Source organism: Anas platyrhynchos, chromosome 3 (genome assembly GCF_047663525.1).
Source record: "Anas platyrhynchos isolate ZD024472 breed Pekin duck chromosome 3, IASCAAS_PekinDuck_T2T, whole genome shotgun sequence".
In the NCBI taxonomy this organism is placed as follows: domain Eukaryota; kingdom Metazoa; phylum Chordata; class Aves; order Anseriformes; family Anatidae; genus Anas; species Anas platyrhynchos.
The window spans coordinates 20081237-20099352 of record NC_092589.1 but is presented as its reverse complement, the minus strand read 5'-3'; the positions used below and the strand labels follow the sequence as shown (position 1 = coordinate 20099352).

Below are 18116 nucleotides of genomic sequence, written 5' to 3'. Positions count from 1 at the left end.
ATGTCCAAAAACTGGCGTAATAAACACCCACTGTAAACAGACCAGACGTACACTCCTGAAGACAAATGCATGCACAGGCGAAGAAAAAAAAAAAAAAAAAGGCTATCACCGCTACAGTCAATGCTTCGTAAATACCCATCTAATACACATCTTCAGACTTTTGGGGTGTATTTGAAAAACAAACACCATGCACTTTTAAGCCTATGACTCAAAATCCTAGAATTCAGATTCCCATTTCTCAAATAAACAATTCAAGTACATGTTTGTATTATTGATATCAACTTGTGTAAGCTTATGTATTATTTACAGGGATACAATCAAGCAAACATTCCAATTTGTCAGGTGCAAAACGTGGTGCTGAGATCCCTCCATGCACCAATCACAGATCCAGGTACAAACGCCAAATGCAGGAGCCAGCAAGAAAAGCTTATGATGAACAAGGTAGAGTACAAATAAATCCAGAAATGAACCAGGTTTGTTGCTGACAGCTATTAACTCCTCCAGATTTCTGTGCATCCCATGCATGCTTGTGGGCACAATTCCACTTTAAAGAACCCTCTCCACTTCTTTATCTGTTGTCAGAAATACAACCACTGGACAGCTCTGCCACATGCCTGATGAGACTGGAAAGCTAAACGCATTATCACCCCCTGACCATTTCAATGCATTTTGCTAAGCAGCAGCACACTCAATTCAGGAATACGCTGTGGTGGAACAGGCAGAATCTGTTTTTGTTTCCCAGAATTACAGCTCTACAATTAGAAGACAAAAGTAAGTTGGAGAATATGGGAGAGATTCCCGCAGACTTCATGCATGTGGTCTTAGATGTTAAAACAGAAGAACTTTCTCCTGTATTTTTAAGGGCAGCCATGAATCACAGAGCAGCATGGCCCTCCTCTTAGTCAGTTAATCTAGACCTGAGAAGGTTCCTATTGTACGAGCCTCACTTCTCCTAGGATGCAAGAATGAATGCTTCCAGAAACAATTCAGCAACCTTTATTACTTCCCAACTTAGGTTTTGTCAACACCACAAAGAAACGCTTCCATACAGGGCAGAAACCTTCCCTGGATGTTTGCATATCCTCAGAAAAACATTTTGCCCATTCCTTCTTTTTGTAGAAACAAAAAATCCAGTACTTATTGGAAAAAAAAGTAAACAAAGGCATTTATGGGGAAAGCTAAACTCACCTGCTCTCTCTATCATCCTCTAGGAGCTGCAGTTTGTAATAGGAATTCGTTCCTTTCACAATATCTACTAGACCAAGAGTTGCACTGAAGATCTTTCCACCTTTTTCAAACACATGAGCAGAATCCTCCAAACCTACAGAGAAGAAAATGAGAATACAGAAGTGGTTACCATTTTAGGTTGCCTTGCTACATTCACGTTCACACAGACATTTCATTAAGTTGTATGCATTTTAACAAAACTATTGGAAAAAAGTGATAACATGCTCATTCAAAACTACTTGAAGCATGTTTTCCTTTCAACAGATAGTGAGTATATACCTTTTGATATATTGGAATGAACCTCGACCCTAACTTTAGAAAAAATAATTGTATGTTTGAGAAAGGACCATCTAAAATCTAGTATTTAACACTGCATGGCTGGCTGGAGGAATTCTCAAGAGATACAGTTTTGCAGGTGTCACACTAGAAAATGGACTGAAAAAATGAAGGCTCATCTTGGTTGCAATATGACTTCTCAGGGTGGCATCTGTACACTGTAGGTTTGGAGAGCAGCAGAAGTTGCCCCCCAGGTTAGAGTCTTGAGGCAGATGCTCATGCCAGACCCATGGGCTCTGCTGGCTAGGCTTTTATTCACTCTTCTGACAGGTGCTCATGAAGCTGAGCAAGGGATATGCTTCAGTTTAAGTGGTCCTTCAGAAAGCTGCACAAGAAAATCTTGGAAAATCCGTCTTTAGATGTCAATTAATAGCTTTCCTTTGAAAGCACGAAAAGCTGGTTTAAAAAATCAGGCTTCCTTTTGTGGAATCCTTAATTTTTATATTAAACCTTAACTTTTACGTTAAGGACTCCAAACCCTTATCCTTGCACAGAAAAATCTATTTTGTAAACAATCACACATCCTATGGGCTGTGGCACAGGTTCAACCATTGCAATCACTCACCAGAATCAGGATCTACTGCTGCTCCACCTTTAACTGTTAGCTTCATTTTCTTTTCAGACTTGCTAGGTCCTGCAGGAATAAGGAGTTATTTTTTTCCTACACAGGCAACGTGGTTTAACTTGAATCAAGATACAAATTCTCAATTTGCCTAATTATGGCCTTAATCAGACTTTAAATCAGGTTCCCAGTACAAGAACACCAGCACGTCAGTGATTTTTTTTTAGCTGCCTTTAGCAGCCAATTCACTGCCATCCACCCCCAGCTCCCACACAATGAAATGAAAAACAAGGTCTCCCCACATAACATCCATTTTCCTTCCTCCTGGCCCCAAACGTCAGGCTGTACCATTTTTTCACCTACACAGTAGATAAAAGTCATATTTGTGGTTGTGTTTAAATAGGGATTTAAAACCCCATAGGGAGTATGTGGGACATTCAGCCCCCTCAGAGATTCTGTTGCCGTGAAATAGTTTGGCAATAACACACCCAGTTGAGTGATAGAAACCAAAAGCTTGGGGAATATGGAAAAGAATGGGTTCTGAAGAAAGGTTCTGAGCAGATCTAATGGCTTTCTTCGCTTTGCAGCATGAATAATGCAAACTTGCTCGGCAGTCATAAGGAATGCCACTGGTGTTGGATTTTTCCTTCCTTCATTAAAAAAAATAAAATACATTCTACACTCACTACAAGACACCACTGCTTTGGGCTCCAGCATTTTCTCATGTGTGAGCACCTCTGGTGGGGGTGGTCACAGTAGTGTCTGTCACAATTTAGTGCTCCAGCAGCTCCTTGAAGCTGCAACAGCGACCCAGACTGGCAGAGAAAGTGTTTTGGGGAAGAGTTCAGACTGATGTCAGGGAGCCTGTGCATGTATAGGATGAAAGATCTCTGAAGCCAGACTGACCTAGGACAAATGACAGCCAGTTCAGGAGACAGCTTCCTGTTTACTTAAAGCTAGTCTTGTCCCAAGGCTTGATTATTTAAATTTATTACGAGAAAAAAAAAAGTCAGAGAACTCTAGCAAAACACGAGGCTGGATTACACCCAGGTTTGTTTTGTGCACACACAAAGCATTAAACAGGTCCCTGGAGAAACAACTGCATTGTTCATCACCTTGTTCTTCTTTGACCTTCCCAGCACTCTTCGTATGCTGGGGCTTGCTGCATTTCCCATCCACGGCCACCTCGTGGTGCTCCATTTTTATCTCTGCACCCCAAGGTGAAATTGCATGGACAGAAAGAAGCTCCTGAAAGCTCTTGCTGGAGGATTTCACGTCCTGAAGAAATGCCTCTGAGACCACACGGACTTTGGCCTCCTTCACTTCTTCCATCTTCTTGCTCATTTTCTCCAAATCCTCTGAATAAGCAGGGTGGGGAAAGGAGAGACAAAAATAAATCAATGAGGTTTCAGACTTTAGCCCCTACCTCTGGCCATGATTCAGGGCTCCAAGGCTTTGAGGAAATACATTTCCACAACGTTTTAGACCGTAGCCTGGGCTAGAGCAGGAACACTTGTGTTTTACCTGGCTGGTCCAGCTCTCCCCTTCCTAGAGCTGGGCTGGGGCTGCCCTCTTGGGCATCCTACCAGGTGGGAGCAGATCTCCTACCTCAGCACCCAGTTTGGAGGTCAACATCAACAGGGAGCAAGAGCTGTCTCCAGAGAAAACACTGCCCTCAAGCGCCCACAGTCAACTCCACAGCTTCTCCAAGGCAAGGGTGGCTTCTCCAAGGTCACAGTCCCCAGCACTGTCAGTCCACCAACACTGGCTCGCACACCACCATGCTCTGCACAGGGATCTGAGCTTCAGCGGCTGCAAACCCAACAGAGCCTCATGGCACAACCCACAAGATTAATATACTAGGGGAGTAAAACTTAAAGAGCACACATTGTCTTTATGTTTCCAAGCACGCTAAGGCAGTGTGCGCACACAAACACTCCTCCTAGCCCAAACACTAATCCAGAGAGCTCTCAGGACGTGCACCCTCTCTGATCTGCTCAGCTCTGTGAGGAGCACTACCAGAAAGCACTGCATGGCTGCTCACTCTGTGTGCTGATGCACAACGTGGCCTTGTTAGCTGTCGTCGTCATCTTTCCTCCCAACTCCTCCACGATGTTCTTCACTTCCTCCTTGTTCTTGGACAGCTTTCCAAGAGCCAGGATCTTCATGTTGGCCAGTGGTTTGTCTAGGGGTTTGGAAACAACACAGCATGTTAGTGACAAGCACAAAGCGCCCCAGACAAGTAACAAATACAAATGGACAGCATCCTACACACTCGGAACGATTAGCCCAGTCAGCAGGGAGACAAGGGTCTAAACAGGCCTGACCTGTGCTAAGGCAAGTGGCAGAAGGCTTCCGTTCCCCTAGGAGAGGCAACAAAACCCAGCACACCCAACAAACAGAAGGGACAGAAGGCAGGAAGGATGGATATGTAGGCACATTAGTTGTCTGCATTTCTTTTTCTTTTTAACAAAAATAAAAATCAGTCTGCTTCAACACTGTGCTACTAGACTGTTCAGCTTCCCTCCTCATTTGATGCCTGGACAGCGTGAAAGCTCATGCCTCTTCAAAAGGAAATCTGTTTTTGAAGAGCTGCAGAAGGTTAGTCTCTCAAACAGTGTTCCCACGTTAAAATACACTTGAGTCTTGATCTTTTAGACAGTACAATGTTATAAGTTGACTGAATCACACAAACCCCATAACAAGACAGAAGCAAACTGGTAACCAGCTGCTGCTCCATCACATCACAGTGTGAACTTTGATGCAACGAGCTTTGCAATGTGGGTGGACCCAAGACACAGGAAATATCTCAAAGTGTATCCCCACTTCTAAAGTGAGTGCTATTAACTCTGGTTGACCAACTGAGGTGTTTATTCACCCACTACCACCCAAACACAAGTGAGTTAAGCTGCCAGCACACAAATCAACCTAGGCTTAATTCTAATTAACAGACAATTTACTGTCATGGAACGGGTTGGAGACAGCGTATCTTCGTTTGTGCATTGCTAGTCAGTGGTTAAGACCAAATCCAAATGGAGGATTTCAAACAACCTCTTGACCTTAAAAAGGTGACACTGGACATGGAATAAAGAGTCTGGCACAACTAAGGTCCCTGGATGTTCCCCGAGAAGTCAAGCAAGAAGGCATTTCACAGCAGATGTCACTCGGAACACAGGCCTTTAAATTTCCAATTCATCACAAACATACCAAAACATACCGAAAATGATCTGTCAGAAAACAACCAGGATCCCAAGCACATGTCCCCAGACAACCCACCATAACAGGGTCTACCTCTGCTAGGAAGATGAGGCGCATGAGACTCGGCTATGCTGTTTCTCACCACAGAATCTCAGTCGCTCAGCAGTAGAACAGCAAACAGCATGCCTGGTTAGGGTTTTGATAGGAATGGCATTACACATCCTGAGCTCCACTTACCTTGGGGTGCAGAAACGGTCTCTGTCAAAGGAGCAGATGCATGTGGAGGAAGCGCAGAGTTCACAGTTGCAGCCTCTGGAGGGAATATCCTATCCTGTTTCTTACACTTAAATTTCTTGAGGTAAGGAATTTCACGAAACTCCTGGGGGATGGAAGCATAAACAGACTTCAAAAACAAATAATACTAGAAAATGTTAAGGCTAAGTTGAGCACTGGTCACATTTTGTCATTTACTGCAGATTTCTGAGATTAGGATTCATATTCTGACAGGCAAAAAGCCAGTTTACTGACTGGGAATCCAAAGCTAAAAGAAGGTAAATGACTAGTTTCAAAACAAATCAGCAACATCTCTTTTAATTTAGTGTTACTGGGGAAAAAAAGATGACTGTTGTGTATTAGGTGCCTAGCCTTGTAGTGACATAGCCGTGACAGGACCTCCCCACTGTCACAGGGGCTCAGCAGTGCAGTGCACTCTGCTCCCTAGCATCCAACACTGATTGCTGCCTATTCAAATTCCTTCTAAGAGGAAACATCAATAAAGAAACATACTTCAGATCATTGATTTTGCAAGTAATACCCACCTTCGGGATTACCCAGTCTTTCCTGTTGGGAGTCTGTGTTTTAGCAACGCACTTAGTCCAGGCAGTGATGTCCCCTGAACAGTAATATGCATCGCTCTTGAACACAAACTGCCCTTTACACTCCTCACAGGGAAGCAGAGCTCCAAATGCCATCCCATCTGCCACTCGGTCCAAGATCTAAAGCCACAAGGAATATAAAACATGTCACAGCAGGAGTAAACTGGAAGCCCACACATTGCATTACACTGGGCTGGACAAGAAAATTACTGTAAAGCTGTTGGCACACAGACACAGACTTTTCCAGTACTTCATGTCATATGTACATTGCACATGAGCCAAGATTCTTTGCAGAATTATTTGATTTACAGTGCCTTAAACATGGCATGAAGTTTCCCCAGTCACACCACACCTGTTCACTCACGTTCATGACTCACAGTATCTCCTATTTGGAGTCAGCATTCAGGAAAGCTTATCTACCACACGGCCCCTGACCAGAGAGCAGCACAGGAATGGGAAAAGAGGAGATGAGCTACTGCATCTGAGCACAAGAATGTAGGTGGGAATGTAGGCTCACATAAATCCCAGTTTTCCTGTCTTGAGATTTTCTTGACCATTTTGAGTCTAGGGAGTTCCCATCCCATCCATGTGGATGCAGGTCCACATCTTTCTTGTGCTGAGGGCTCCAAACCTGGTTGCAGCACTCCAGGTGGGGCCCCACAAGGTCAGAGTAGAGGGTGACAATCACCTCCCTCACCCTGCTGGACATGCATCTTTTGATGTGGCCTGGGACACAGCTGGCCTTCCAAGGCCAGCGACAAAAACAGGGAGCAGCTGGGACATAGCAGAAAACCATCACATCGCTGAGACCAAAACATTTAATTCAGCATCAGACACCACTATGCAGTGCCTTCACAAGCTCATGTAATAGCAATATCATCAGAGTCCTGGGACAAAACAACTGGGGTTTGCACTTTTTTTTTCCCTTTCTGAAATTTTCTGTTAGGAACATGCTGCATGCTTCTGGACTGCGCAGTAGTATCAGTGTGGGTTGGCTTCACTGAAGACCCAGCACACATGTAAATCGACTACTTACGGCGTTCTCCCCTGAAGGCACTTCCTGCTTGTTGGCAATCAGCAGCTCTTTCAGGTCATTAGTGGAGCAGACCTTCCTCAGCTCGTCCTTGATGCCCCAGATCAGCTCTGTCTGTTCCTGTTAACAAAAGCCAGCAGCTCAGCAACCTGCAGTCAATCACTAAGAACACACCGCAAACTGCAGCATGTGGACAAGGTTTTAGCAAGCCCATGGGATTTTAAGGTCAGCCTGGGAGACAGCGAGCAACAAGAAGCTTTGCCAAAGGGGAGAATTACACATTTTACCCAAACAGCTAGAACAGATTTTTAAAGCCACTGCACTGCAGCTCTGCTTTGTCTGGGCACCAACTACAGTCTCTCTCCAACTGCCACAGCTCTTCAGTTAGTGCCTGACACTACACTCTTCTAACAAGGCAGTCTGTAGGATCTGATCAGCTAAAACTCACCTTCAGCTGTTTTTCCTGCTTTGATTCCTTCTCTTTCTCTTTTTTCTGCTTCTTTTTCACAGTCGCATTTCCATCTACCTCCTCTCCTTTTCTCTTCCTAATAGGAAAAAAACAAACACCACATACACAAAGTTACTTTAATTTATGCTATGTTTATTTATTTAATATTTATGTTCCTAGAACTCTGTTTATTGACTGCTGATATCTGTAGAGGCTTGAATGTCCTGAGTTTTAGCAGGCAAGCCCAATTTATCAAATTCTTCAATTTTAGATTGCAAATACGTACTTGGTTCTGCAACAGCCACCTCAATCAGGTCAGGCACACTTCGAGCTTTTCCACAAGATAACTGTGATCTGGCAGAAGAGCACAGAAAATGCTACAACACAGAGCTTCAGGCATACTCAGCCACACCTGTATTAGTTACTCCGAAGGCACAGATAAAACTTACTGTGTATACTTATACCTCTCCACGTCCAGGGAGAGGTAGCAATGAAGGTTAAAAGACAGGACTATAGTGTCTTTCAGCTGAATCAACAGCTTCATTTTTCAGCTAAAACAGTGCATATTGAAATAAAGGACAGCAAATATAATACTTCTATTAAGTTAACACACTGGGAAACTTGATACTTCCCAGCTAGTACCTCTTCAGCTTGGAATTAAGTCTGATCTCTGAAATCAGACAGGAGGAAGTTTCCACCTGTAAAGTACTCCCAGGCTGACGGTGGTTTTATGATGTACTTACTACATTGCAGTTCTGTATGCTAAAATATACTGTTATTAGCTGGGCCCTTAGAGTTGCATGGGGAGAAGTTATAGAAACCAGCACTCAAGAAAGACAAGGAAGCCAAATGAAAGCCAGGGGATTTTGGCAGACTTCTGAAGAACGAGAGACCTCAGAGGAAGATCATTTATGTTTCCAGACTTCTGTCATCCCCTTGGTCTGCATGGCTTCAAAACACATTGGTGTCAACAAATCATCTCAGTGCATGTTCTCATTGTGAGGAAATAAAGTGAAATTTTATCCCATTTGAGGCAGGATGGACCTGGCACTTGAGGCACAATATGAGCACAGCTTGGACAACTCGCACTTCATTTTGACAGAGCTGCTATTCTTTAGAAACATCAGCCAGGAGTATTTTTAAGTATGCAAATTCTAACTTTCTGAGCTGTGGCTGATGGTTAAGTCAAAGTTAACGTTCTCGGTTGCCCTCCGCAATTTTAAACACTTCATTTTCTAGTGCTTTGCTACTGTTAAGATAAACTTAGTACAACAGCTTATTAGCTATAAGGCTACAGGAGGATGTTGAAAGGTGCTCCCTGAGGACTTATCCACAAAGGACCTGCAAGTTCTAGGAAAAATATCCTGGGCCCAAAACTGGGGCGAGTTCTCATTTCATCTGCAGTAGCTACAATAGCCTTTTGTTAGCACTTCTGGCCAAATTATGACTCAGACTGTTCTGTAAATCTTTAAGGTGCTGGCTTTGCAGAAGATCTGATCTCACAGCTGTCCCCTTGCAAGGTCCAATCGGTCAGAGCCTGGGCTGTGCTGCAAGGTTTGCTATCCCAGGGGACACACGATGGCTACACCAGGCTAACAGCATTTGCTTGCATTTTGCAAGAAAAAGTCCATATTCTTTCTTAAATCACATAAGCAGGAACCAGTGTGGCAAGAATGGATACAGCACAAGCACAGCTGTGCCTTCAAAGGTCCCCAGACCATGCAAGTCCCCTCTTTGGCTGCAACCCCCACAAGGAGCAAGGCCAGAGCATCCACTGAAGATCACCACAGCATAAAAACCAAAGCACTCACCATGAGAATCACAGCTCCTGAATTTTTAACCGAATCAGAAGCATACAGCATAATCCGGGAAAAACACATCAGCTTGAGCACAAAGCGCCCCGTTGTACCTTCCCAAGCCAGAGGGCTTAATCATGCAAGTATTTAGGATGGGTGCCCAAGTGCTGTGTATCTGCAGTCTCTCTCCCTTGGCAGGGTGAGAGTCAGGCTGCCTCCAGCAAGTCAAAACTCATGGCTGTGTAGTAACTTGTCTCTGGAAAGAGGAAAGCCAGGACTCAAACCACTGGAAGGCAATCACCCTGCTGAGATGCCTTAGGACCAAGGGAAAACATCCAGATCCCAGCAGGAACTTGCACTTTTGGCAGCCTCTCAGAGTTAAGGGGCAGCTGGTTGATTTTCCTGTACAGAGCAGTTGCCATACCTGATCCAGCCACCCAAACTGCAGAATGAGAAGGATCATTTGGATTGCAAAGGCATAAAGCTGCAGGCTTCCCACCTTCTCTTTTGTTTCTGGCTATGCTGAAGACTTAAAGTCTAATCATTATTTTATAGTTTGAAGAAGGGACAGGCGAAGCTGAATTCACCTCCCGTCTGCACAGAACTGCAAGTTTTAGAACTGACAGAACAGATCCTCACTGACACACAAGCCATCAGCCACCCTTGGGACCAAATACCACGTGCTGCCAGCAGCAGCCAGGTGCCACTGTGTACGCCCTTTCTCCTGCTGGGGAAGGGGCAGTGCAGGCACTCAACAGGTATGGTCCAACAGCTTGTTTAAAAGGACTAGTACTTAGCATCAAATGCAGAGCACTTTTCACCTCCCTGGTAGATAGAGAACTACAAGGTCTATCCAAACTTTCAAGAGGGTGAAGAGGAAGGTGAACTGGCACACTCTAGCCTGACCCTTCCTTACCATCTACTGTCTTCCACATTCTCCTTACAATGAAAATGAAGAGGTAAGAACAGTCAGAGCAACCCTGAATAAAGCAAGCAGCTAGTGCAGGGAGGAGCTGGTACTCCCTTCCTTTCTCTCTGTGAAGCACTTGCAGATTGTTGCTGATCTGAGCACTTACCCTCTGCCTCAATCTGCAGTTAATCAGGTGCTACCTGATGGCACCTCCAGAATGACACTTGGTTCCTGTCCTGAGCAGCAATTCTACTCAAGCAAGCAAGGTAGAAAACATTGCAGAAGCAGATGGCATTAAAGATCAAAGCAGGAGGGCAAAACCACACGCTCAAAACCAAAGAAGCAGAGTGAAAAGGACCAGGCAAGCTGCTACTGCCTTTCCTACACCAGTACAGGAGTGCACCTTCTGCAGAGAAGCCACTGGGTAGGACACAAAGACCCTCCCTTCCCCAGGCCTGCAAAATGCTGGCACTCAGGCAGGACAGCCTGCAGCCCAGGGGGTCAGCATGTGTCACCCAGCGCCGACCAAGAAAAGCCACCAGGATTCTTGCAGGAAGCTCTCCTATCTTTTCTCCCTCAGATGAAAGAGATTTTCCCATCCTATTCTTGGTAACCCTGCTCGGTTTTACTCACCTGCAATAGAGATGTCACACCAGCACCTTTTTAGAAAGAGCCAATGGGGCAGCCCAAGTTGGAGCTTCTCTGCAGAGCATGGGCTAGACAGGCAGAAGCAGCACATGAATTTGGCTACGTCATATCTGAATTGCAGACAACACCTGACGCAAGATGTAATTTGGTTGCAGCACAGGCAGAGAACTTCAAAGTTCATTTTCAGGATCTCACCTACAGCAGATGCTCTAATGCTGTTTCTGCGAGAAGATGCAATTTCTGTCATTAATTTCAGTTATCTGACTGAACACACAGGATGAATGACAGGAGCTAACTGCATCTCACCCAAGCTTCTGGGCTGTTTCTTTTTTTGTAGGGTTTGCTTCTTCAGAACTTGTCTGCTTTCTTGGCAGGCAATCACCAGGTAGGAAGCACACCCACACCTCTCCACTCTATTTATAGTCCCATTCATTCAGTTCATTTGACAGACAGCTACTTTTTCAACTGATTCTTACTACCCTTGGCTCAAACACACAACCCAGACAGCAGAAGAAAGGTGGTGTGGATCACAAGAGCCAGCCAGCATCTTCACAGTTGAGGGGCCTGCTCATGCAGTGCTTAGAGAGCAGAAAAGATCAGCTGTTCTGCTGCTTTGCTGGCATGAGGTCAAGGTTCACAGTACCCTACATCACCATAAGCTTTTTTTCCATTGCAATTCCAGGCTTTTATTTACACAGTGACTTGGCAAACTACTCTGTGGCCTATCTTTCCAAAGCCTTAATATTTTTGCAAGTATGTGAAAACACTGTGCTTCTACTTATAGCCTGCAACACGCAGGGGGAAAGTGCCTGTGTGAAGAGGTAAGTTGGCAGGGAGTCACACGCAGCTCGTCTCAGCCTGAAAGGCCAAAGCCTGCAGCAGCTCAGCTGAACAACCAGTTGGTGCAGAACCCAACAGGGCTCACGGGGGAGCACCAGGAGCACCCATTTGCATGGCGCTGCAGGACCTTCCCCATGGCACCTGCACCACTGCTGAATGCTTCTGGAGCAGCTGCTTGCCAACCAGGAATAAAGTATTGAAGTTGAATGGCACCCTCTTAACACCACACAGAACAGTTTAAACAAGCTCCACTGTTACCTATAACCAAGGACAACACTGAAATACTCAAAAGGCTCTGAATCATGTCCACCAGCCACCTACTTACAGGACCAAAACAAGCAAAGCCAGTGTCAAGTCTTACTGGGCAATTTCACAGTGAATCCTTATAAAAATAGAACTGAATTCAGTCTACAAAGAACATGGAAAAGTCCAACATCTTACAGACACCGTCTTTCCTGTTTGTAGAATGCAGCAATACTTTATGTTTCCTCCTCCATGGAAAAAAATAATAAATCAAACACAGGCTGGTGTTATGAGGCATGATGCCAGGCAAAGTCACTTCAAAAAACAAGTAACAGAAGCCTTCACCACCAGAAAAAGATTGAGCAAAGCTAGCAAGCCACCTGAAGGGCTTCTCTGTTAACAAGAGCCTCCATTCAAAATTTCAGTGCCAGGCAATACAATTTCAGTTGTACCATGACAGATTATGCCAACAAGGACATCCAAGCGTGAACGCAGCCAACAAGTGACATTATCAGACTCAGCACCTGTCCCAGATCAGCAGTACACAGATAAGATACCAAATCAATTGTCTACTAAGTGGTTAGACCAGGGAAACCATCGCTGATAACAGCATCACACAAGGAGGTCCTCATCCAGTATCCATTTGTATTAAGTACGCATTTTAGGGCTAAAAGCCCCAGATCAGTTAAGTCACAGCTGCTGGTCTCTGCGTTTCCCTCAAGGCAGTCACAAGGGCAAGCACACTACAGACTCCCAGGGATAGGGAATGGGGCTGTTGTCATTTCCCTAAAGCCACAGGAGTACCACATCCTCCTACAGCTGCTCTTCTTTTAACAGAGACAGAGCAATGACACAAACATTCATCACAGATGTACACGAAGGCAAGTAACAACGCGAATTGTTACATTCCACACATACCCTTCGCTTTTGGTAGCTGGGAGCTGCTTCTTCAGAGTTTCTTTATCTTCAGCTTTCAGGATGCTGAAGCCAAGGAGCTGGGCGGCCCCGTACGCTGGGAGGAAACCCAGCTCCGCTCGGCGGCTCACAAAGCAGTCTGGGTGGTACCAGTTATCAATCATTCCCAGCTGGGGTTTTTCAGGATGTACCATCTTCTTGGAAATCCGAATCTGTCCCTAGAGCAGGTTAAAGAGACAAAGCAACTGTTAGGCCGTTCTGGAAAGAGCAGGATATTAGTAAGCTCATTACTAAGCTGATGCTTCCTAAACACCTGTGAAATGCCTGCAGCTATTGCTCAAGCCCTTCCCTGCAGTCCCTCTGCTTCCACTAATACTCTTTCTAGGTTGGAAAAAAGACATCATTTTAAGTAATTTTCTGTTCAAAAACCATTCAAAACAGGTAATCATGTAGTCTTTACTCCTCCAACTCCCTGACTGCTTACTTGCTGAACTTAAACAAGCAAAGATCACATCGCCAAACCCCATGCAGGCAACCCTGAATAATTAGTTTACATTCCTTACCAGTCAAAAATCAGTGCTAGCACTATCTAACCCCCCCTAACTGCAAATTACTTTTCAGATGCCCAAAAAGCAGTCGTTTTATGTACTTTCAGACTGCAATACTTCACACTCCAATAAGGAAACATTTACGCTCCAGCCACCAATCTTTCTGCAGACAGAGGTATATCAGCACTGCTGTTTGACCCTCATCAACTTCACCAAACTGGCAGGTTTATTTTCATCTATCACAAGCTCACAGCTTCATCTCACCAATTGCCTTTAAAAGCAGGCCAATGAAACATGCTGAAATATAGGGCAGCATCGTTAATTAGCTGCATCGCTGTTTTTGTCTGCTCCAGGGGAGCCAATACAGACGCTTTGCACACAAACAAAGGAGGAAGAAGAGGCTTACACCTTTGCAGTGCTTCGACAGGCAGAAGACACCTGTCTCTTCCTACCAAAAATACTGGCAAGCAGCATTTCAGCCTGCTCAAAAGCTCAAGCGAAAAGAAGCGTTGGCAGGTCTAAAGCCCAAGCTCCAATGCCTGAAAAATATCTTTGTTGTCAGCTGTCCTGGACACAGCTGCTTCTCAAACACAGAAATGCAACTCCAAGTGCTCTCCATATGCAAAACAGACAGGAAGCAATTAAAAAAGCCACTGCTGGAATTGGGACTGGTGGGAGAAAAGACAAGAAACAGAGAACTAAAGAAAATCTTACTTTTTCTATTTTCTGTTCACAGCCTTTGCAAGTACTCCTGTTAGACTTTGCATATTCTGCAGCAAAGTCATTCAGGCTCTTCTCAGCCTTGCCACCTCCTTCCTGGTCCCCTCCTTTTCCTGGAGAACAAAGGCAAACACAGAGCGCAGCTTCAAATGTGATCCTCCCCCACTTTTACAAAAAATCTCCTCTATGCCAGATTGTTAGCAGTCTGCATTAGTAAACCTCTGCACTCCAGCAGTTCGTCTATCAAGAATCTGCATTCAGAGCAAGATAAGCAGTCCACGCTTAAAAGCACTGTTAAAATAGGAATATTTCTTTAAGCCACCGAGTAGCAATTGTACAGGATCGCACCTTTGGAAGTCTTTAAAAAAAATCACTAAGTAAGCACAGAGCTGACACCTTTTACCACTCTCCTGAAAGTAGTGTAAAATGAAGTCTTACTAAAGACCAACTGCAACAAGAGTCAGAAACATCTCTGCTTCAAAACAGATGTGTTCTCAGTGCCAGAACTGTTTTTTTTTTTTTGTTTGTTTTTGTTTTTTGTATTATGTTTCAACAGGCAGACATCAACCTAAAAGTGCTCAGCATCCTTGGTTTACAGAGTGACTTGGGGTGGTTGGTCTGGTCTGTACTTAGACCCTTCTCACTCGCTCCAATTCAGTTCGTTGTGTAACAACGTCAAAGAGCTACCATAACCACACACTGCAGTGAAGACACCATCAATACAGCATATGACAAGAACATTCATTAATACTGGAGAACTGAAAACAAAATACAAAAGTCTTAAAAACAACAAATATTTGGTAATATGTCTGCCAACTGCCTTGGCTTTTTTTTTTCCTCCTTTAAGAACAGTCATACTGCCAGCGTCCTAGCCCTGGAGTGCAGTGGCACCACAGAAATTCTTCTGACATCACTTGCTAAGAGGGATGTGGCAATCAAATAACCGTAATAATAGTCTGAGAAGAGAGAACATAGTTCTAGCTAAACCTCTGAACCTCTGCATACCTCCTCCAGGGCCTCCAGTCTCAATGGCTTTCTTGATTTTCTCCTGATCTTCCCACCGAAGCTCAGGAAAACCATCAATGTCTGTGTGGGACACAATCCGAGCCCGCTTCCAGAAGCAGCTGTAGTGGTGCCAGTGAGGGACTTTGCCATCAAACATAGGTGACTAGGGAAAAAAAAAAAAAAAAAAAAAAAGCACATTAGGCTAAGATGGAGCAACTCAGAACCAAGGCAGGGAGTGGAGGGAGATAAAATAAGAACATCTGGGTAAATATAATTTATTTATTTTTAAATTAGCATGTAGACATGACTTAGGAAAAGCCTAAGAAGAAAATGTGTGACAGACAAACTGCCAACTTAGAGATCTCAAAGAGCACAGGCATGGAAGGAACAGTGAGATTATCACTCCTTAGCCAGTCCATATTCCTCAAGACAAAAAGGAAACAGCCTCCACGTGGCTGTACCAACCCCTAGCAGACAGGGAGGGATTTCTTCTCAGTAAGAATCAGTCCTCCTGCAGTGATCAGCACAGCAAAACAGAGGTTGTGGAGAAAGCAGCACAAGTAACAACACTTGACTTGGCTGTTCCAACCTCCTCTGAGACTCCTGCAGCAGAAGAGGCTGCTGGCCTCGCTCTGCAAGACTGCCAAGCAGGACACACAGTCCCTTTGAGGACCACTTCTCAAGCAAACTGGCTCATGACCTGAAGAAATTCCTAAGCGGGCTGCAGGAGGCAGAGGCAAAATTTGAAGGGAACGCCAGAACCCAAAGTCCTGTATCAGGACAGAACCACAACCAAAGTTTTCCCCGAACAACAGCTCTGGAGCTCGCTCTCCAGCCTCATCACGGGAGTGCTCTGCTTTGTTATGACTCAGACACATTAGGTACCAACCTGTCACCGTTCCAGTTACCCATCAGACCAAATAACTGTGCAGCGGTTTGTCTCTGAGCAACGCACATAAACACCTGCTGCACTAACAGCACTCAGCGTGGTGTTATTATTATTACCGATGATAGAGAGTTACTGACCTAGGAAGGCATTCTACATACCACTCTGCAACTCAAGGGATAGCTCTGAGCTGAAAAATCAAAGAGTTTCATGCAGGGGCAGTAAGGAAACAGAAAGGCTTCAAAGATGGGAGCCCCAGTGACAACTGAACCATCAACCAGAACTGTAAAAGGACATGCCTATTTCTTGCCAGACTCTCCCCACAATCAGATTATATGGCTACCCTTTTGGCACCACAGCCACACAGCTGCCACACTGGGGTTGCTCTCAACATTCCTGGAAGTCACACACACCTCCGGCACTCAGTCACACGCTCCTGAGCTACGAGCTCATGTTTGGTGTTTTACTGGAGAACTGCTCATGGCTCTGTCCCTAGCATGAAGGCTTTAGGGGCACCAGCCGGCAGGGTACACAGAAGGGGGCAGATCTCCTTCACCACTTGAGCTGCGCACCTAAAGTGTGACTTCTCTCCGTGCAGGCAATGGAACCTCACAGAATCACAGAATTTCTAGGTTGGAAGAGACCTCAAGATCATCGAGTCCAACCTCTAACCTAACACTAACAGTCCCCACTAAACCATATCCCTAAGCTCTACATCTAAACGGCTTTTAAAGACTTCCAGGGATGGTGACTCCACCACTTCCCTGGGCAGCCTCCAGGCAAGCTAGACTTAGGTTTATGGAATTTCTCCCAGCACACCTCTGTCTACCACAGTTTCTTAAATAAAGTATGAAAAAACAAAAGGGAGACCAATTTGCTTTCTGGCTGCACGTATAGATAACAAACTGCCAAGTTCCAGGTGGAAACAAAAGTCCAAGTCATGATGCTGCTGGAAGACCTGGGTGCCCACAGCATGCCAAACAGTGGAAGTCAGGCTTCCACGCAGAGTTCCTCAGACAGCAATCCAAAGGAAAAGAGCAGATGCAGCAGAAACGGCACCCAGCTGGTGGCGTGCCCTGAGTCTCCTTTTAACCCCCCTGCGCTCTCTGCGGAAACCTCACACGTGGCCGCCCGCAGGGGGTTCCCCGGGAGAGAAGAAAAACGGCCCGCACACAGCGCCCTGCTGGAGCACGGGCCCTGCGCCTGGCGCTGCGCTCCGCAGCGAGGCACAGAAAGTCAAAATAAATAAATAAACAAATAAATAAATAAATAAATAAATAAATAAATAATTAAATACAGGGATGGGGAGCGGAGAAGCGCAGCGAGGGCACGGGGGGAGAGGAGGGGAGCAGGGGGCGCGGGGCCCGGGGAGGAGCCCCTGAGGCGGCTCCGTGAGGGACCCCCTGAGGGACCCGGGCCCAGCCCCCGGCCCCCCCGGCCCCCCCGGCCCCGCTGCCCCCGGGCCGTGCCGTGCGGTACCTGCACCATGAGGGCGAGGCGCAGCGAGTCCTTGGCGATGCTCTCGCCGCACTTCTTGCAGGAGGCGCGGCCGCTCTTGGCGTACTCAGCGCGGTACGGCTTCTCCGACGGCTCCGCCATCCCTGCCCTGCCCCTGCCCCTGCCGCCCGCAGCCGCTGCCTCCCGCCGCCTCACGGCCGCCCCTGCGCCAGGCACCGCGAGCCGAGCGCCGAGCGCAGCGCCCCGCAGCGCAGCGCAGCCGAGCCGGGGCCCGGCCGGATCGACCGCTCGGCAGGCGTCGCGCCGCGCCTGGCAGCGCCTCGAACCTTCCGCCTCGCCGCCTGAGGGGAGGGGGCGGGGGCGGGCAGGCGCGGGCACGCGGCGGGAGCGCGGCGCGGCCCCGCCCCTCAGCATGGCGGGAGGAGGGGGGGGGGCTGAGGGGACGCTGTGAGGCGGCGGCTGTGAGGC

At 46.3% G+C, this 18116-nt stretch overlaps 1 protein-coding gene across 1 annotated transcript in view; it reads right to left on the bottom strand.

Moving 5' to 3' along the window:
• Positions 1-17861, bottom strand: part of PARP1 (poly(ADP-ribose) polymerase 1) — a 28384-nt gene extending 10523 nt beyond the window's left edge. Inside the window, exons 1-12 of the mRNA XM_038177158.2 lie at positions 17670-17861; positions 15305-15467; positions 14294-14412; positions 13035-13249; positions 7680-7776; positions 7235-7351; positions 6142-6318; positions 5561-5702; positions 4170-4310; positions 3241-3483; positions 2129-2197; positions 1189-1321 (exon numbers count right to left, since the gene is read on the bottom strand). Of these exons, the coding sequence (XP_038033086.2) occupies positions 1189-1321; positions 2129-2197; positions 3241-3483; positions 4170-4310; positions 5561-5702; positions 6142-6318; positions 7235-7351; positions 7680-7776; positions 13035-13249; positions 14294-14412; positions 15305-15467; positions 17670-17789 (1736 nt within the window). The 5' untranslated portion in view covers positions 17790-17861. The remainder of the gene's footprint in view (positions 1-1188; positions 1322-2128; positions 2198-3240; positions 3484-4169; positions 4311-5560; positions 5703-6141; positions 6319-7234; positions 7352-7679; positions 7777-13034; positions 13250-14293; positions 14413-15304; positions 15468-17669) is intronic.
• Between the last annotated feature and the right edge of the window lie 255 nt (positions 17862-18116).